Source organism: Prorops nasuta, unplaced genomic scaffold, assembly GCF_024137725.1.
Source record: "Prorops nasuta isolate Cenicafe-Biocafe unplaced genomic scaffold, Cenicafe_Pnas_1.2 PNAS00032, whole genome shotgun sequence".
Lineage (NCBI taxonomy): Eukaryota > Metazoa > Arthropoda > Insecta > Hymenoptera > Bethylidae > Prorops > Prorops nasuta.
The window spans coordinates 2,005,965-2,027,811 of record NW_027116829.1 but is presented as its reverse complement, the minus strand read 5'-3'; the positions used below and the strand labels follow the sequence as shown (position 1 = coordinate 2,027,811).

Here is a 21,847-nt window from a genome sequence, read left to right as displayed (position 1 = left end):
TTTCCATAAAACGCGTGTACGTCCGATTTGTCGCGCGAAAAACTCAAAATCTTATCAAAGCCCGCAAATCGAACGATTATTCCACGATGATATACGAAGTCCAATTTCGTATGTTTCCGGGAGAGCCGCGGTCGATTTTTCACTTTCGATAAATCATCGTAAACTCGCTCGCTCGCGCCCGCGCGCGCGCCAAATTGATTGGGTGTTATCTATTCGGGATTATTGGCATTCAGGACCGCACGGACATATGGCAGAAATGGGCGAACGCTGTTTCTATGCGCGCCAATGCATAGTGTTCATTTTTATCCACGACACCATAAATTGCTGTGTTAAGGCGATGCTCGCGCTCTTTCTATGCACTTATATCTATGTATAGATATAATAAAATGTAGGAGGAATATTTTCCAAGGTACAAGGACGAGTCTCGCAAAAGTGCGATATTCGAAATTATTCTCCCTTTTCAAATTTTCTCTCTCCCTCTCTCTCTCTCTCTCTCTCTATATATATATATATATACTACCGAAAGAACACGCGACGACGCTTCAAACTTTTTAATATTATTCTTTTATTTTTTAGCGAGCAAGCGCATAGCGTGGGGTAAATGGCAGATTTCAGCCGGTAAAATATAAGAACCAATTAAAAAATATTTCATACTCCCCTTTTAATTTTAACAAGCTTACTGGACAGAAAAATCCTTAAACAAGATAATAGTTTTGTTAATACAGCGTGTGTTATATCAACATTTTAACCATTTTAATTTCAAAGTGTGCTCGCTGCAGATTCTTCTATTCGTAGAAATAGTAATTATTTATATATACGCTTACAGCAATATTACGATTAAATACATGCATGTAATTCTATATATAATATTATACGAAATTAGCGATTCAGTGATAAAATAATTACGAGCGACCGAGCGACTTCCGTATAATTTTACAGTAATTCGATGTATAGCTCGCTAAAATAGGGACAATGGAGCTATCAAAGTGTGCGTGTTTTTTTTTTAAATTGGTTCCTACTTTTGGCCGGGTTCAACTCCACAGTTTGCCCCGAGTGTGCTTAATTTAAAATTTCTTATAATACATTGTTTCAATTTAGTTGAAACTCTTTCAGGAAAGTTAATAATTAAAGAAAACTTTACACAGGAATACCTCGACTCGTGCGCTCTCGAGAGCGCCCTTTTTCTTTACGATTCTTCATTTGCACTGACACGAAATATCTCATCGAATAATAATTATATTCGCCAAATGTGGCCGACTACGATGTTCGCGTTCGAAGAAAAAGCATGTCCGATATCTAATAACGTATATATATCTAAAGAATAAAAACCACACGAGAAATCTCGTTCGAAATCAATCCAATACGAATCGCGATTCTGTCCTCGTTTCTTCCCGGCGAAAACCCAATAAAAATGTTAAGCTCGCGATTATCCCACTCGCATGGATTGAACAGGTTCGCCGAACAACGATATTTCGCCAGTGGAGTAATCAACGAAAGATCGGCCCCTCGCAGTTCTTACGCAACGCGTAATATCGCGGTGGGGGAGAAAACTGCATGGCCAACGCGGGGAGCTATAGGATAAAGGTTAATTAACGAAAGGGCAATTGGAAGCTGATTGTCAAACGGTGTTTGCCTCGCTATAATCTCGGTCGAATCGCTTCAACGTCAACAACGGCGCAGAAACGTCCGTTTGGCGGAATTTTCACGCCAGTCTTCCGTGCGACCCGTCGCTTTTTCACCCTCCGACGCGTAATAAGTGCGGACAGTGCAAATGGTTCCGCGTCATACCCATTGTCACACTGTATCAGCTTTTGCCTTGGCTGGCGAAACGGCAAAAGTCCGCAAGCACGTGTACGGCTCGTGGCAAGAATTACGCGCGGTATTTATTCGAGAGAGGAGAGCGAGGCTCGGTTAATATTCCGAGCGGGTGCCTCGCGCGGGGTAAACTGTCCTGTTGCCATGTAAACGAGGCAAAAGGAAGCTGGCGATGTGTATAGCGCAAGAAAAATTAGAGTCATCGATTTTCCGAGCTCTCGATGCATGTCGAGTAGATCCTTGTCAAAGGGAAGCAATTCCTCTAATTTATTATTTGCGCCGGGCGACTTGATTGAGATTAATATACCGGAGAGTTCCATCGAGCGTCGCGTTGCAAGTTGCGTGACAGGTGTGCCAGAAGTCGAGCGCGACGTTATACAGGGTGGGAGGGGGAGGGGCTTAACTGACAATTTTCACGCGTTTCATTTGCATAATCAGTCGGGCAGTCGCGCGACGCACAATGTTAATGCGACGGTTTGCTATTGGAAAGCTGATATCTCACTGATAACATTTTAGCGCTAAACTCTCCTCGAGGAGTGAGTGATGGACTAGCGTGTCGGGCCATTCTGTACATTCGATCAATTCCAAATCTGCTGGAAAATATATATATTGACCGACCTGTGTGTATATAGAAATTCACGGCACTCGTGATTTTGTAGCATTCGAAACGTCCTTATTGCCACGTTTTTAATACTGCAGCATTATACACGCATATGCATGTACCAGAGCTACTTTGTCTCTAATTAGATCGCGCGCGAAATGGGAAGTTTGGAAAACGTGTTTTATTATTCACGGGTGAGCAGGTACACGCGTGGAAAAGTTATGTCAAGCCGGTCATTCGATCCTCTTTCCATTAAGCCTCGTGTGTGCGTGGCGTATGCAGCATAATAATAATAATAATAACTTTCGGTACGTCCGCGTTGGGTTATAAACAACTCTTGTATACATATGTATATATATATATATATATAGCTCGCTAATATCATCGCTCTGCCAAAGCAAGCTGTAATACCATATATATACGTACCATCATCAACTTCTCGTATTCCTCTTCGATTACGGTGCCATTGTAGTAGCGCTTGTTCGACTTGGTGTCCGGGTAGTAAAATCCTCGTTTGCAAATGCACCGATAGCTTCCTCGACGGAATCCAAGCCCAGGTATGGCTACGCACTGCAATCAGATATTCCACGTGTGCAACAATTTATTTCTCGCTGTAAATTTCGCCAATTTGCATGCAGCTATCTCTCTCCCTAATGTGGTCCGGAGGAGAACGAGCCTTCCGCTCGTTATTTTTAATTCTTCGTCCTTGCACGGTTTGTTACATCGTCCACATATATATATATATATATAGGACTATTGCAAAGCGTAGCGTAAAATAACGCGCCGACTATCACGCGTGTATGTACCACTGCGGCGAACGTTTATGCAGCTCGCATTGGTTCTATCCGCGGCATTTGGTCAATGTGCAACTTGTTAACGAGTCAGTGCCGATTTGGGACAGGCTGCTGCTCGATGTTCCAGCTGCCACACGTGCAGGATCCGCCAGCACCGCTACTTCCGGAATCCCCTCGAACTTTCCCGTCCGACCGACCGAAATCCCCGCGTGTATATGTGTATACGTCCTTGAGACTCTTGAGCCGTCCATTACACGAACCAACAGGAATATCCATTATTTTTATCTCTCCACCCACACATACTCACCTCGGTTGTGCGCTTCTTACACTTGTCGCTGGCTGCGAATATATTCAGCTGCATCGAGTCCGGTGGCAAGGGGCACTGGTCTATGTCCACTCGACGCAGGTCGATATCGATCCCGCTGGTACCTCTGTCACGATAGAAAAATTTACTATTGTTAATTGAATGCTATTGTTGTTGTTGTTGTGCGTGTGTATAGGAACGTTGAGGCACTCGGGGTCTCGTGTCCGTGCGTTGTTCCTCGTGCACGTGTCTGCGCAAAATGGATAATAATAGATCCGGTAATGCGAGGTCTTGGCAAAGTTCACACTCCGTGAAACCGTGAAACATCGCGTGCCGATAAACGAATATCGATCCTTGGCCTTTGCGAAGCTTATTACGTTTGGGATCAAGAGAAATCCACCGAGCTGCCGCAATGTTTATTATAGTCCCTGAAATATGAATATTCAAACTGTCACACTGCGCGCGACTCGAATTTCAAGAATTTTAAACGTATATACGACATGTCCGATTGGTCCCTGCTAAACACGCGAGGCTCGCTTCGGTTTTTAAGCCCTTGATGCGACTTAACGTCAAAATGTAATGGAATACACGTTGGAGGAAAAAGAGGAAACTTGTCGGGTCGCGAGTTCGCGAAGAGAAAATAAAGTAATTTTATTATTATCCTCGCGTCCATTGGTTCATTACGGACTCCTCGGTTAGTTTCGCGCGAGACGTACGATCCTTGGATTGAAAATTTAAATTTAAACTTTCAACCATAAATAAGAATTTAAACATTTTGCACGCGTCAATATTAATGCGGAAAGTTTCTAGGATAAGGTATTTAGCCCATTTGCGGCTTGTCTCAAAGTATTAAAGGACGTAAGTTTTTAATGGTGGCGATCCAGTCGATGTCATGTTTTGCCGAACATCTTATAAATTCTTTAATGACAGTTGGAAGTAAATTCGAAGCCAGGCCATCGAAAGTTTGCTCGCTCCGTCGAGAGTTGATTGAATGACAAGTATTACGCGCTTTGGGAATAGACAGCAGCCTCGTATACATATATATATACACACACATAATATACTCGCAATAGTATCGTTTATATCGAGAATTCTCCTAAACCGTCGATCATGCATACCCGCGGAAACTGCGCTCGTCTCGACTTTCATCGAGAAAACTCTATGGACGCCGGAAAATTAATGTTCCCTTCGGGATCCGCCGAATATGCGCGATTTCTCGCGATAAGACTCGCAGTATCTTGCGCTTTACCAGTGTTTACATCTCGTCTGTAGAAACATGCGGGAAACTCGTGAAAAATGCCACCATCTCTCGATCGAACGTCTGAAATTTGTCGATTTGAAAATTCGCACAATGCAATATCGAAAAAGTTGCACACGCACCGGTGCAAGTTATTTTATCGACACGACAGGCGCATTATCCTATACGACAGGAAAGATTACGCTTTCAGCGGAGAGTCAAGCTAATGCTCCGAGTCGAAGAGAATTATACGTGCATTATGGCTAACGCGGATACTCTATACCGTTAGTTTCTCGTCATAAATGACTTTACTCCCAAAGAATTTTACTTTAGTTCCGAACGCGAGTCTCGTAAGAGTCTTTTAGAGAGCGGGAGTAAGTACATGTACAGTGCGTTTTATAGTGATTTAAACCGAGACTCGAGACGAATTAGAAATGTAGCTATTAGCAGTAACGTGTAATGGAGCGTTTAATAAATTATTACCGCGACCGTCTTGCATAGCTACCTATATATATATATATATATATATAGATCCTAGAGGAGCACATTATAAGACACTGGATCGGATTGATTTATTAGTAATAGGTTAATTGGAGCCGCGACACGCATATTCGAGCAGCGAATACATTTGGTCGATTAAGAAAACTTCAATTATGCAATAGTTGCGAGTTTAAATCTGGGACGAGGAGAGAATTCGATGGTACCGAGGGCTGAGTTATGGCCTCCGGTATTTCGCCCGCTTAAATTATGTCAATAAACTATCCACGGGATACTCTTTCGCGGCTGGCGATGCAATTTATTGGAAGAATATGGCACGTGGGTGTCCGTCCACGAGAATTTCTGGCAGAGACCGATGCTCCTGATGTGCCGCGGGACCCTGTGGCGTTCCTAGCCCCGACTGTCACCGAACCACGTTGCTATATATATATATATATATATATATATATATGGCATTAGAGAGGAGAGTCGGTGAAACCTCATCCCCCAGCCCAATCCCCTTCGATACAACCCTCCGTTCCATCCCGTCTGCTCATTCGCCCGCGGCACCGCGTGTCACCGACTGACTTTATTATGACAAATGTAATTTATCCATCTGTCACTCCCACCCCATTCCACATCCTCTTTTATACCGTATAACGCGCGCCATTCACACAGCTTTATACGCAATCGTCGAGTTTTCTAAATTATATTCATTATTACCTGGTGGTTGCGCGCAATCCCACGGATCTCCTCGTTTATCAGTGCAATTTCATCTGGTCCAATCATTTTATCATCGCGAAATTAATGCCACGCCGTTAAATCATCGATACGACGCTGTTTCGTTTAGTCGCGGCATAAAGCGTGGAAGCGGAAATAAAGCAGGTACGCCGTACTTTACGCTCGAGCGAAAATTATATAATTCGCAGTTTCGAGTGACGTAAAATATTCACTTGGTCCTCAAAGCAAACTAATTTTTAGCGAACCGAGGAAAACTTTGAACTGCGCGCGAGCCCGCGTATCAGCGTCGACGGAGGATTCGACCTTTCAGTCGCGAACACTGTAATTGATAAAAACAAGTGGCGTCGTCCATATATATATATATATATATAAAGGAGAAGGTTGTTTGTGCAGTTGTTTGACGAAAAAACCTTATTACCCTCGGAGGATTCAGTTTTAAAGTGCAGCTCGCTACAGGACCAACTTTGCGCGGAGGTAAAAACCGAGCCTCGTAATATCGTCGGGATAGTTTTAATCGAATAATTCATTGGAATAATCCGTTTGCACGCTACGCTGCACGCGCATCTATATTTTTTCCGGGACAGACTGCAGGTCGTACAAGCTCCTCTTTGTTCGCCGCGTGACGCGGAGTTTTGCGAAGATGCAGGAATACCGCATTTTTCGTCCTCCGGAGGATATACCTGCATGATGTTCCTCGAACGGATTATAAAAGTGCAGGGTTGTACGTAGGTTGGCGCGCGGCGGATGATCCATCATCATTCGTGCGCGAGTCGCGCAACAAGTTTATAGGACGTAATATCGCGCTACGGATTACGGTACGCTGACCTACCCGATGCCATGTGTACTCATAATGGCTATTTCCTGTCGGAATATGCAAATACACGGAAAGAGCCCGAGGCTTTCCTTTCCTGCAGCGCGAAATGCCACAATTTCGTTATTAAGCTTTTTGCCCGGGCATCTTCATTTTTCCTCGTCATTATTGCGTCGTCCATAACGAAGGTGTTTCTCTTTGCCAAAGTAAAATAGAATTTACAAGGTTCCCTCGCGAATAAAACATTAACTTAATATCCGCTCAAATATTTTTTCACCCAACACTTTTCGTTAATAAAATTAGACGCTGCGCGAGTCGGGCGGAATATAACGTCGAGAGCACATTGTGAAGGTTTGCAACAATCCCGTTAACGGGTGCAACAAGTGCGTGGAATAAATCGCTGTTTAAAAGCGTGAGCATGCGTTAAATGGAAAACTTTTAACGAACCTGTTTATTTTGATACATCGACCAAAAATGACAACGCGCAGTGCAACAAAGGAGGTAATTATCAGCTGTAATCAAGAGAATTGCAATATTTCAAATAGCTCGGATTTAAACACTACGTTCGCGCTTGATCGACTCTGAATCCCGTATATATATATATATATATATATATATATATATAGTGTACGATACATTTTTCTCCATCTCGATAAAAAATGCTTTCCATTCGCGGCTTTGGTTCGGTAATTTCGATCGGAGATTGCTGAAAAATTATATACTAGAATGTCGAGGATTAAAGCGCAATCATGCATTTCCTATTTTTTCTCGCAAAGAAATAGAATTTCAATTTTAATTTAAGTTTATATTGAATTTTCTCGCGGGGAAAAATCTCGCGAGAGAGAGACTCGCGCGTTTCTTTTGGATAAATATTCGCAGACTGTTATTACCCCGTGAATTTAAGCGCGTGTATTATTCGGGAAACTTGTAAATTATAATATATACAAGTGTATAAAGCAGCAGAGATGTTCGTGCAGGTGGCAGGATCGAGCGCGTTGCTTCGTTTGCAAAAATATTTTACAGTCGTTAAATTCTCGAATATACAAGTTGGAGGAAGCTGAAGGAGCTGCAGTGGTATTATAATCCATAGCTCAGACACGCCGCGGTTCTATATGCAATATCGGACATCGTAACACGGCGATAAGAAGCCAGCGTGCAGGAGCCACTGATAAAAGTGCGCATCTCACTCTTCGCGATCAGCCATTTGATTTTACGATACGCTCTACTCTACGTATATTAAGGAACGAGAAGCGAACTCTGCATCTGTGAACTGTCTTCAGGGCCGATGGGATATTCCCCGAAAGCAAAAATTCAGAAATTAGACTTTCTCCCGCTGGCTTTCCTCTCAGACCAGAGTGTTTTTCCTCGTTCGATGCATCTCCAAACTTTTTCGCTCGTCTGATTCGCCGCGAACGTTCCACACCAACGTTGCATCCTTTCGAGACTCTGGTCCAAGCGACTTTACTCCCAACGTGCTCGTCTCCAAACGATTATATACACATATATATATAAGGCGTGTATTTTGTCGAAAGAAAAATATAATTTGGAAAACGTCGATGGTATAGAGCGATAAAACTAAAGAATGGAAAATATTGGAGCAGTAATTTTCGTAAACGAAGGTAAGAAGTTGCGCGGGCGGATGTAGAATCACAAATTGGTTTCCGCTCGGTGAAATTGAGTTGGAGAATCGGCGAGGCGCGCGCTGTGGCAATTGTGCAGTTTACACATCGCCTTATTTTTGCCGTTGTTGCGAGAAGCGGTAAAACCGCCAATCAAGCGAGAGTCAGGCTTTGAGAATTCCGTCGGGAAAGGAGCTTTAATTTCCTCCTCTTCCGAGCCGTTAAATTAGTCCGCGTTGACTGCGTGTGTGAGCTGCTGCGGGGGAGGGGGGGGGCAGCACCTGCGAAGGGACGATAAATCGGAAGCAAATATATATATATATATATATATGTTCTCTCTCTCTGCTGTGTATACATGTGTAGGTGGATGTAATATTAACGACGATACGAGACTGGCGTGCATTTTCCCTCGCGCGATATTTAAAGAGTGTCGCGCCAGTCATCAACTACGATCGAGATCCATCGGACGTTTTAATGGCTTCCGTTATTTCATTTCTTCTCGCGATCGCACTGTGCGTGCGCGAGCGCGCGCTCCGACGCTTTGTATCGAAATTTATTGGATTCAATTTCAACAGAAATACCACGTCGAAACACGCCCCAGAAATAATACGTGCCCGAATAATTTTCTTTCCTGGTCGCGCACGCAGCGCGCGCACCTTTCTACCTTGACTTTAATCCGGGCGAAGCTGCAGGAGAAGTCGCATTTTTTTAACGCTTCCCACTAATACCATCGTAATGCGTGTGCAACGACGCAATGAGAGATCGTAGCTTTCGTGCAAACAACCCTTCACCCCCCCCCCCCTTCTTAGACCAGATAAATTTTTACTTGCCAAATAGACGTGAATTTTTTAGAGTTTGCTCGTTTCTCCCGTGTTATTGAATATCCGGAGAAACGGTTATTCTTATCGTCAAGCTGATATAGAGAGTCTTTAATTCTAGATGCTACTCGATTATAGCAGATTTTGCATATAGCGAATTCATCGATCGAGCTTGTGCATTATTTTTAAAGGCGGAGCAGCGAGCGAACGTTAAGATATTTGGCAGAGTTTAATAAATAAAATTGGCTTCTTTGTGCGTTTTCGAGGGCCGCGGGTGAAATTTCTGCTGAAAGTCGTTCTTGGTACGCGAGAGCGATAACAAAGGGTTCGAGTTTTTGATAATAATTTCGCGTCGTGCGCTGCTCGGGGGCGCCCTTCCACGCCTCGCGCAGCTCGATCGCATTGCTCCTACGGGGATAATTGCTTCTGTCAGTTGATATTGCTTTTATTGACCAGCGAGACTAATTATAAAATATCGACTTTTCTCTGTCCACACGCATTACCGAGCTTTGGTAAGAATAGAAATGAAAGAGAGAAAAAAAAAACAGTTGTGCGATTCTCTCGAGCGGATGGTTTACACGACCGACGAGGCAAAAAATCTGTGTGCAGAGACGTCGGTTTTATCGTCACTGGGATTGGTTGGGCGAAGCGCGGCGAATATGATAAGGGATTATCGATTTTGGTCTTACGTCCGTCTCGACTTACTCCTGGCTCTATTCTATTTGGAGATAGTGGCTGGATTCGGGTCGATTCGGCCCAGTTTGTCCCCGTCCACTATGATCGAGCAAGATCGGAGCTTGTTAAACTTCGGACCTTGCGATAATTTAAATTTCTAAAATTGGCCATTTCGCTTGGAGCGCGCGCGCTAACTCTCTGGCATTATTAAATTAGTTTTGCTTGGATTAGTCCAATAATTGATGCAATATTCCTCTTGACGAAACTTTTCTTCTATGATTCAATTAATTTCACCTTTTATATATATCAATTAATTATAAGTTTATAATGGAAACGCTGGGATTGCCCGGGTACAGACGTGCAAACGTTTAGAAATTTAAGCCGGAAGATTGATTAGTTTGTTTTCCTTTGAATATTCCTCGGGAGCTCCCATTGCGTGGGCCATTTTGCCTGCAAGAAACGCGGATCCAGTATCCGAAATTCAGCCAGCAGGCTTATTGGAGAATATTACGCGTAAATCATTGATTTCCGTAGCATGCATCTTGCTAAGTCTTGCAGGATTAATAAGGCTTGACCAATGGGTGTGTATACAGTTGCCAGTGTTGTGCCAAGCACTGCAAAACCGTCAAGTTACATCCATGGAGCGTTATTCCCCCCCGTATGCTCCGCAAAATAACTGACTCGAGCGAAATCGATCGATTCTAATGCCTTCTTCGTGACGCTCGTTCTTATCTGGGTCTCAGTGGACAATAGGAAAGCAGTGTAGGAGTGTATCCACATAAAAACTTATTGCGCAATAGTGGCTCCAATATTATTTCAATATTTTTCACCCTGTTCCTCCGATCATTTTTCGCACTTGGAACATTTTCCGTTCGGTCACTCGGAACGATTCGCACCTTTGCTTCCCTCTCGTAGACACACATACATATAAAATATACAGGTGTACCAATCCGCGTTTAAATGGTGGTAAGCACAAATATATAGGAAAGGGATGAATTTATGATTCTATTGTGCAATAATCGGGGACTAGGACGAGAAAAATAAAAAATATCCCAGTTCACTTATAGAACCGCTCTATCGATTATCGGCCCGAACAAAGCTATTCAGTTTTCTTCTTGAGAATCGTCGCGAATAATTCAATTAAGCCGAGTACCAATCTGCCGGTGCAAATAACATTTCGCGCGTGTATATGGCTCGAAATTTTATTTTCGACTCGTCACTCGTATCCCGTTATTAGAGGCACAATTCAAATAAAAGACGATGAAACATTTGAATGGTTAATAATGAGCTGTAATTTTCCGTTGCGCGCGGCGCGGTGTGAGAGAGGAGGAGAAACAAAAGAAACTTGGCTTTTCCTACACATAACATTTACACTTTATCGTCACGATAATACCGAAATGGCCATTATTATCAAAGTTATCGCTCCACAAATCAGTAGGAATATTTTAATAATAGCCACGAAAATTCATTTGACGCTCGGCAATTTTAACCGAATTTATGGCTACGTGCATTGTTGTATCCGTCATTCGAAATGGCCAGTTGAAATTTATTTTCTCCATGGATCGCTTAAAGCTGGAAATTAGAAGTATTTTAATGTCGAGACAACCTGTTATTAGATATATATATATATATATATATATATATATATATTTTGGCTGAAATTCTTCGGTATCAATCTGCCGAACGAATGATATTCCAATTGCAGGGTATAGTGTGTTGAAAAGTCAGCTGTGTCTCGGCCAGATCCTATCAATTAGCCAAGATGAAAACCGGTATGGCACTTTTTAGAATAGACTTTTCAAGGACTTTTACTTAAATTAGATAAAAAAAAGATAAGAATTTATTAGTTTCTAGGAGACGAAGAGAACGCTCGGATATTTTTTCAGGAAAGTAATTTCATAAATTGACGCGCCGAGCATAAATCACTCGATTTTATTTTGAATGCGTAACGACTATTAATCGTTGAGCAAGCTCATAGTGTTCGCCCATAATGTACTAGAGACTCTTGGAAAAGTTTGACGTTAACATTAGCCGCTGCAATAGGACTCGAAGTTAAATCAAATTTGCGATGCAAACAAAGATCATATTGTCTCCTACAGAGAGAGAGAGAGAGAGAGAGAGAGAATGAATAACTAATAGCAATACGCAGGAGAGTAGATTAAAATAAGGAATGTCAGCCAAGTGGTAAAGTTGCTTCTAATGAAAAACCGGAAACTCCGTGGATATCGCAGAGGATAAACGAACTAGCCTCTTTTGTCTCGAGACTAGGAAAACGCTTATAAAATTTTAATAATGGCCGAGTTCTGTGCGCTCGGTGAGTTCATGTATACAGGTTCTTTTGATACTCTCTCGAAATTACCACAACACATTTTTACCCGCGTGAGCCTGCAAAGTTTCTAGCTTTTTTAATGCTTCGCTCGCAAAGTGTCGAGTTGTTTCCTTCTCGTTTTATTGTTTAGAAAGAATGAATTTGTCGTCGATGAATAGGCAGCAGCGGGGGAGGAGTCGGACCAGTTGCGGAACGGCTAGATTTTTGCCCGCTTCGATCGGCTTTCTCGGAAACTCTCTCCCTCTCTCTCCGAAGCGAATTTCGCGTCCCCCCGAGAGAGAGAGAGAGAGAGAGAGAGAGAGAGAGAGAGAGAGAGAGAGAGAGAGAGACTCCGTCCTATTGATTTGACAAACGAAGAAACGACAGCTTCGCGTTCCAAGGGCTTCTAAGCGATCATTGACGTTTTCACGCGCAGCTTGCTTCTCCTTCTCGACTCTTTATCTGCTCGAGCCATACACACGCTTCTCCTACTTTTCCTTGTACTTTTATGGCTCTAGCAGTATTGCACAACGCTCTTTATCCCTCCCCCCCCCCCCCCCCGGCCACAGAGTTCTGGACGTGCAATTTTCTCACCAACCGATATAATAAACCTGCGTTTATTTTTCAATTCCCCGAGCGTACGTCGTTCTCCGACTTTATAATCGTCGAATATGAAGATTATCGACTGCTCCGTGGTGCGAGTGTACCCCCCCCCCCCCCCCTCTTTAAAAAGGATCCAACCACTTTGATTATTACAGGCCTTTCCGTCCCCTCGAACACGGCATTAATCAGGGCAAAGCCCTTCATCGAGATCCTCTCTGTAATTATTTTCATTAAAGAGGCTACACGATTCGGATAAGCGGCGAACACTTGATTCTCCCAGTGGTCCACACTCGCGCTATAAAATGATGCTTGGAGGATTTTCGTTAAACAATAATGGCTCGTATCTTTGGCTGAAAGAAGGGATTACATTGCTATATAGCGCTTGCGTTAAGCCCTCCTCTCAACTTTGAAGCATCAATTAAAACTTACACGCTGTCTTGTAAAGTTTCCCGCTAACCAACTGCTTTTTAACAAAAGGCTCTATTTTGTATTCCCTGTGCGCCAATAGGACTCCGACCAACGAATCCTTTCGGCGCGCCGCGATCGCTAAAGGCGCCGCCACCGTCACATTTACCCAATTATCTTTATATATCGCTGGCGCGTCCTTTCGCACCGCGCGATACATCGACATATTTCCCGCTGGGAGAATCTCAAAGAAACTATATTGCGAGTTGTGCAATAACTGACATCTCGAAGACACTTGATTATTTGCCCTTGTGGAATGACAATTAAACCCCGTTTGCCTTACATATTCATGAATTACACTGAAAACAATGCAAGTGATTCCACGTTGCTTCGCTCCACGCGACGCGCCGGCTAAATTAACGCCGTGTTCTGAATTCTAATTGAAATAATAATAATCATCAATAGTTATCGGCCCCGACTATTCAATGCTTTCTCTATGATCTCTTCGCGCTAACTTCCGATAAGAAATTTAATTAAACCTATAAAACTTTATCTGGAATTGCTTTAATCCCAACTTTCCCGTCTTTCGATTGAAACTTTTAAATGAGTATTTTCTTGTCTACTCTCTCCCTATAAAAAATATTTAAATAACTGTCTATCCTCGATAGAGCAGGTATTATCGCCGATGCGATAACCTACGTGCCCCCCCCCCCCTCCCGTCCCCTACAGTCAGCTTGTACCTTTCCCACAGTCATTTTTGCACCCCCCCCCCCCCCTCCCTCGCCACTCCTTTTTCTTTTCATTTTGAGCCACGTCACTTCACACCGATGAATAAAAAGAAAAGATTAATCTCCTCGGAGAGAAAGTGCAGCATTGGGAATCTTTCAATATCGCGCAGAGCCATAGAATGCTCTCCGCGCGCGCCAGCTAATCTCTCCGGGAGCTCAGAAGCTGAAAGTGCCGAGAGGAAGGAATTCTCTGTCGCTTCACAGTGTCTATCTCGGTGTATTTGTTAGCGCGATGAAATGGATTCCGCAAGCTTGCGGCGGCTGGTATGTACAGCCTGCGCACAAAAGCATCCAACTTTGAGGACCGTTAGATATCGACAAAACTGGTGTGGTGGTGCTGGCGCCCCATCGTTATACGGATCGCTCCCTATTGGCTTTTCAAAATTCCTCATTTTCTATTAATCTAAATTCATTATTCTTCTATATATTTGTATAATCCCACAAAAGAAAGATCAGCCTGTGAAAAGAGGCAACAAGTACATGGATTGTCCAGCATAATTAATATAGTTAAATGAAATATTCGAATTAAAATAATTAATGCAATCCAAAATTTGGGCAATTGTTTGCTTTTACTGTGGCAAATGTTAAAATGTCGAAAAAAAATAACACAAATGTTAGTACGTAGTGCGTGTGACGTGTTGTTATTGTATAAAGTTCAAAATGTAACTATTTAATATACGATTGTATACAACGGGCCCTCGGCAATTAACATTTGTATTGCTATTTTTGTTTTTCGACATTTTAACTTTTGCCACAGTAAAAGTAAACACTTGCCTAAAATTTGGATTTCGTTAATTGTTTTAATTGAAAGATTTTATTTTACTATATTAATTATGCTAAAGAATCTATGTACTTACCGTCGAGACACTACCGTGTCTATCTTGATATATACAGGAGTAATTTTTTGCTAATATACTACTTTGCGTTAAACTCTCACGAGGAAACTCGTGTTGTAATAATTATTGCTTCGACCGAAGCACGTTAATATATTTTTGGCTGTATATATATAGTCACGGTATGGTTCCCGTGTTACACATAGGTCAGAAATTCCTTGCAAGTTATTTACACGAATGTAGTAAAATGCAGAGAATATTCCGAGCTTGGAATAAGTTCACTTTGGGGCTACGGGATGCAAAACCAAATTGCATCATTAAACGAGCATCTGCACCGAACGTGTTCAGCATCAAATGTAACGGGAAACCTTATTCCCGAACCTGCAATCAAAACTTGTTCGGAACTTTCGTATCACGGATATTTTTAGCGTGGATTGTACGTAGTACGCTTACCCATATGGACATTAACGAATGGCATTATATGGACGATGAGCGCCACTTTGATATGTATCTCCGAAAATACTACCATTTTCCAGATTGCTGGTCACGCATGTATATATACATGTGTGTGTGTGTGTGTGTGTGTGTGTAGACGAGCAAGTATGTACGAGCACCGCACGTTCTTCCAAGCTCTTTGATGGCTTTTCCCGATCCTGTTAATACACAAGTATATAATTCAACGAATTCGATCGATATCATTTTCAGACTCGAAAAACAATTTCAACTGGAGATTTATTCGAATAAATCTTTCTTAAAAATACTCGATATCATATATATATATATTCTCCATCAGATCCTTTTTCCAACTATTTTAACGAAATTATACTTTAGCAAGAGTCAAAGATGGACTCGCGTGCAACGAATGGGAATATACTGCAATTTCGTGTGTAAATTCCCTTTGTTCGTTTCTCCGGTACGTCTGTGTATATATATATATATATATATACATGAGTGTGAGTCACTTCAGCTTTTCATTCCACGTTCGTTTTATCTGATATTTCCCTAGAAAAGAGTGCTAATTATGCTAGGATTTTTGTTTCCTCCCCCAACTGTGCCCGTACTTTCTTCTCTGCTTTCTCAAAAGCATCATTGAGAATTTTTAATGCTTTATAAAAACAGCCCTTGATTAATATTCCCTTTTTGATTTCGACGTTCCTCCATTAATTAAACTTTTCTCGTCACATTGGAAAGCTGTTATTAACGTTAATTATTTGTTTTTCCAGCGAATCATTATTTTTATCGATAAGTGTGTGACCTAATTACAAGCTGATGGAACGTACGACGGAAATATTTGAGTCGTAAAAATTGTTAGGAAAATGCGTTGAAAATTCGTCAGATCCATCTCATCGTTGCACTTGCTTTAATTTTATTCGTTTTGTCGCCACAGACAGACGAGTCTATATATATATATATATATATATATATATATATATATATATATAGTTTCTTTATTGTCAACGTAACATGCATTCTCACTGTTCCATCGAAGGTTGATTCCCGTTGTTCGTCTTGTGACTGGTGTGTGTGGATAGGCTACCCCTCGTGCCATTTAACCATTAACGGTGTAATTTTATTAGCTCAACTCCTTGGGAGTTTGCTTTGTACAGGATACCTGTTTGTCTTACGAGTACGCGAAGCGGAAACCTAGAAGGTTTGTTGTGGATACATTCATCTGATTACTGCTTTATTCCAGGCTTACAATGTATTGCAGTGGAAACTTGTAGAATTAGCTCGAGCGGAAAAAGAGACAAATTATTAGCTCGAGTGTAGCTTGTATTAATCAAGCAGTTTTATTTTCTACCTCGCCAAGGTAGAAAAGATTCTTTTAATTAAAAGCCTCTGGTACACCTGGGGAATCTTCAAAATATTTTAGGGGAAGGGGGTGCTATTGAATAAATGCACTTGTGTATAAAGCGAAGCATTCCCACGCACAAAGAGAATGGAAATCTAATATTTTACAACTCGAATAGAATTTTTATTACTGCATGGGAACACACTTTAATTTTTATACAAATTAATTAAACCAGACCTGCAAATTTACCTATACATAGCTGTTACGTCAATTGATAGTATCGATATCGGTTAACCCACTTTTACAACGGCAAATATGTAACTCGTTTAAATCTGCTTTTTGCATATATATATATATATATATATGTATACACAATGTTGAACCGTTTACTCGTATTTTCATTAGAATCATCGACTTGCGAAAGACGCTGCGACGTAAAAATATATATATCTATGTACAAAAGTGTATCATTCATCGTTTCTCCCTCCCGTATACGTACAGTCGCGCGTCTCTCTACAATTTTTATACTCGCATCTTACGGAATATTAAAAGCGTGCGCTCTCTTTTGATTCTGCGGTATCCGCGCACCATCCGCTGTATCAAACGTTGAATTTCCGAAAAAATTGGAAAGACGTAAAAGTAGTGGCTATATATATATTGGTTCCAGCATAGTTTATTAAAAAATCTTATAAATACGAGCGTGACCTCGAATCCTGAAAACGGTCACTATTTGTCGTGATTTCCTGCGGTATTCACTTTTGTTAATGTTACATTTTACTTTCTATATGTTTGTATACGTGCGCCGCATGAACATGGAATATTTACGCTCTCCGAGGCTTCCAGCTTTTATAACACGTCAGATGTTTTAGTGTTTTTTGGCAAGAATTCTTTTCACGTTCCGAGAACGAATTGCTTCGTGAAATAAACTCGAAATTCGCCGCCAGCCCATTCCTTTTCGGGAATCATAGCTCGATAGGTAACTCGTTAGACAGTTTAGATTTGTTCGTTTTAGCGGCGCTACAACGCTTTTCGCTCAATCCACTTGCGCGAGACAAGCCTATCGAGAGAGAGAGAGAGAGAGAGAGAGAGAGAGAGAGAGAGAGAGAGAGAGAGAGAGAGAGAGAGAGAGAGAGAGGGTGTGATTACACGGCAAGTGCTTTATCTATATATATATATATTTCTAGCGACTGTACAATCGCACTCTTCGATACTCCAAAGCTTAAAAAATGATTAAAACAAAATACTGTCGCGCTCGTACTTTGAAAATTTGCTGTTGGCAATCTCGCGGTTTTTCATGATGCGAAAGGAGTAGAATTTACGAGTATATAGTTGAATTGAACGCGATTCCCATGCTTTATGCCGGGATGAAGAAGGCTTTGGCGAAGCAGCAGCGAAATAAACATTTTATTCAATTCTCTTATCTGTCGAGAATGTTCCGGGTAGCTTGCCGAGTCTCTGCACTGGTCTCTCTATAATTTGCGACTAGATGTATTTAAAAGGGATCTGTATTGAAAAAAACTTCGAAATGAACTTTGAACCAACGCGAGAAAGCTAAAGGGCGTGTGCATATACATATACAGCGAGCCCTTAATTTCGATTCGTTAATTTCAATTTAGGTCAACGGCACATGGTGCTTTAGGAAAAAACACAGAAACCTGATTTAATTTATTTTGGATATTTTAATAAAGTACAGAAATATAGGTTCGCGTAGTATATATATATACAATGTTTTTTCATACACGCCAGAGGGTTCTTTTTTTTACGGGCGAGCGAGAATTCGGGACAAGTCCCTCCTCGAGCGTGATGATGTTTCTGGTCTTTTTCGGAGGTCGACATCGTTCGCAAATGGCGCGCCCTTGAAGAAGGGCCACGTAATTGCGAATCCAATAGACCGCGATACGCGCGTTTGGCCCATTGCCGTCAAGAACGTAACACGTGAAAGAAATAACTGTTTCTGCAGACCCTATACGACACACACTGGCTACTGATTATACGAGATGTCCCTCGGAGCTTCGCAGGACACGCCCCTTGGCCCTACGTACACTCCCTTCCACAATTAATTTATTCCCTGCACAAGCGTACACATTCGTCATAAGTTACACCAGGATCGAAACAACCAGCATCGTTTCTCTCGATATAAAAACATCAGCGCTACATACGCACGTTCTTTAATTTCCTAATTTATTCCTCGGAGTCAAATTGTACAATCGTTAGGAATTTACCATATACGATACTCTTAAAGCCGAATCTAAGAGGGAATTTACACGATACGTTTGAAGGGTATATTGCGAGCGTAAAGCAGCGGGTATCCCATAAGCGGTGTGTTTGCTAATATTCCTAGCATGATTCAGTAGCGTTCCGATAGTGATACGCGATCTCGGTACAATCAGAGTTTCTCTCGATCGTTAAGTTACGGCAACTCGTTAGAATATAAACAGGAGGTGGCATTGCTAGCACGATCGAGTAGCAGCAGCAGCAGCAGCAGCTTTGGTAACATTAGTACTACGAGGCAGCATCATCACCCAGAAGAAGGTCTTTAACCGAGAGATATATACGAGTTAGCTTGGTTTTCATTAGCATATATCCTGCACACACGCGCATCACTGCCCTCCCCCCAACAATATACACATACATGCATGTATGTATCGATGCGTTGGAGCATCTACTCTCCCACCCACCTTACTTTATATTCCATTCTCCGGAAAAATCTACTTATCCCCCCAAGCAGGTTCTCCTCTATTTTCGAGCTTAAACGCTTAAACGAATTATCTGCTCGAGGAGAGTTAGTGGATCCAATTTATAATCCGGTAGCTGTGAGTTTTGGCACGGGTCAGTGCATCGCACACGCTATCACGGGCTCTCACCGAAACCTTTAACGAGTCAGACACCGACACTGCTGTTGCGATCCTCGACAATTTCAAAAAGTGCCATTCTCCACCATTCATACGTGCTTGCTAGCTCCCTTATATCTCTTCGGGATATACGTTCAACTGCTATTACTTCCAAAAACCATCTCGAAAAGTTTTTACGTTAATCGTCGATGATGCCTTATTGATTCCAACTTTTCCTCTTTTCTTCCCTTTTATTTCTTCCACCAGCCACGTTCTAGCTCTGATATATATATATATATATATAACTTTTTCTTATTGTAGCTTTGATCAACTGCATCCATTATTGGTAATAAGAATTTTCTTTCCTCGCACCTCGCCTTATTCCCACTCTTTTTTAACCTTATACGAATGCTCGAGAAATATGCTGATAAAAATGACCGAGTTTTAATACGTAGATCAGAAGACTCGCAGTGCTCTTTGAGGGAGCTCTCGTTAAGCAAATGATTGAATCGTTAGTACGTGGCACCGCATATGCTCTTGTGTTAGCACAGCAGACTCTGTTTACGCTGGATTAATCTCAGACACAGACTCGACCTGTACAATGCAATCCCTTTGTTTGACTTGGATGATATTGCATATACTGACCCGAACCATCTGATATCCATCCTAATCTCAATATATGGTAGATAAAATCTTCTCGCCTTTTTCGATAAAACACTCGCTCTTTTACATACTTATACGTATTATGTATACTGTTACACTCGGTAAATATTTATATTTGATTTTCTTTTATAGCGCACCTACTATTTTTAACATAATATCGACTATATAGGTATCGATTTTCATGAAAAATTTCCTTTTGCAAATCTATTATGATTTTAATTCATTATTATACTAACGCGTAAGAAGTTATCTGAAAGATGTACGATTGTAGCGTGAAAAATAGCAGTTTCGGTGACGGGTTTTACCAAGCACCGATAGCTTTTAACCCCGCTCGTGTTGAAAATGAAAAGACACGCGCGACGTGTGCCTTGTTTCTCTTATTCATGGAAACGAGTAGCGTGGTACTTGCCACCTATGTTACAGTGGGGAAAAGAGAATGTTTCTCACACAGTTACCCCCACTATTTTCCTAACAATCAGATATATAGCTCTGCGTATAGTTTTTTTACTCGAATACTTGTAAAAATTACGCAATATTTCATTAATTGTTTACTCGTTATCGAGAACCAAAAATGTCACACTGATATTGTATTACAGTGGCTCGGCTCTCGTACAAAACGATTAAGAAAAGTTTTTTATCGATATCGCGTTAATATGTGTAAACGATCAAGGAAGTACATTGGCATTTTTTCGTATTAATTATACACGGAAACAAATTCCTCGATTATAGCCATCTCGGCCAAGACTCGAAAGGCTATATACAGCTGCTATAGTTTTAGACAAGTTTATATGGAAAAATATGTAAATTAATTAAGTTGAAAAAAAAAAACCCATCGAGCAATCTAAAATTTTAGTGACGATATGCGAGAATATTTTTAAAAACGTGAAAGAAGTCGGTGTAGTTGTATTTGATTGGTAAACCGATGACCGAAGGTTAAACCCGGACTAACGGTAAAACTGATCGTACGAAAAAGCTTGGGTAATCCCGGTCCCTACTTTAAACTAATTTTACCGGACTTAATGGTGGCTTTCGAGAAAATTATCCCGAGGCACGAATAAAGCGGCTTTTGTCCAAAGGGATAATTAAATAGGAAGGAAAAAAGGTGTTGTTTATTAAAAATAGGGAGGAGGAGGAGGGGGGGGGGGGGGTTGGAGGGTGGTGGACCAGATTAATTCTATTATAATAATTAATTCGAGTCTCGAGCCGCGTCGGAGGGTCCAATTGTGCCTCGATCGCTCATCGCTGCAAACTTACGATAAGTTTCATCGCACGCAGCCGGTTATGGAGCGTAATTGTCGGAGCAACACTCGGAAGATAATCCGGCAATACCGTTATGTTAGGCGCGCGGTACCTTCTGCCTAGTATTTCATGCGTCAATTAGTCCCCAAATGGTGGAACGCGCCAGGCACGTAAATACCGTTTACCTACTTTGGACCCAGGGCACTTTCTTCTCACCATTCGAAAAGTGAACTTCGTTGGAGAGTAAAGCGTGCCTTGCAATCTCATCGGGCATAAGGTAACTGAATCCTACACAAACTTCCTTATAACACTTGGCAACATATAAGAAACATTTCTCTTGTTCTTTAATATCGCGCGCGGAGTACAAGAAATAATACATTTTAATTTATTCGCGCGATGCTCGCTTGATTAATCGAGTATCTTCGAGAAATAGTCGCATGAACAACACCGACGACACATTCCGGCAACGTTTATTATACATTCTCGTTCGTAG

General features: G+C 41.6%; 1 protein-coding gene across 1 annotated transcript in view; it reads right to left on the bottom strand.

Moving 5' to 3' along the window:
- LOC136783190 (metabotropic glycine receptor-like) overlaps positions 1 to 21,847 on the bottom strand; it is a 116,201-nt gene that overhangs the window by 38,851 nt on the left and 55,503 nt on the right. The window contains exons 3-4 of the mRNA XM_066743117.1: positions 3,518 to 3,641; positions 2,843 to 2,986 (exon numbers count right to left, since the gene is read on the bottom strand). Of these exons, the coding sequence (XP_066599214.1) occupies positions 2,843 to 2,986; positions 3,518 to 3,641 (268 nt within the window). The remainder of the gene's footprint in view (positions 1 to 2,842; positions 2,987 to 3,517; positions 3,642 to 21,847) is intronic.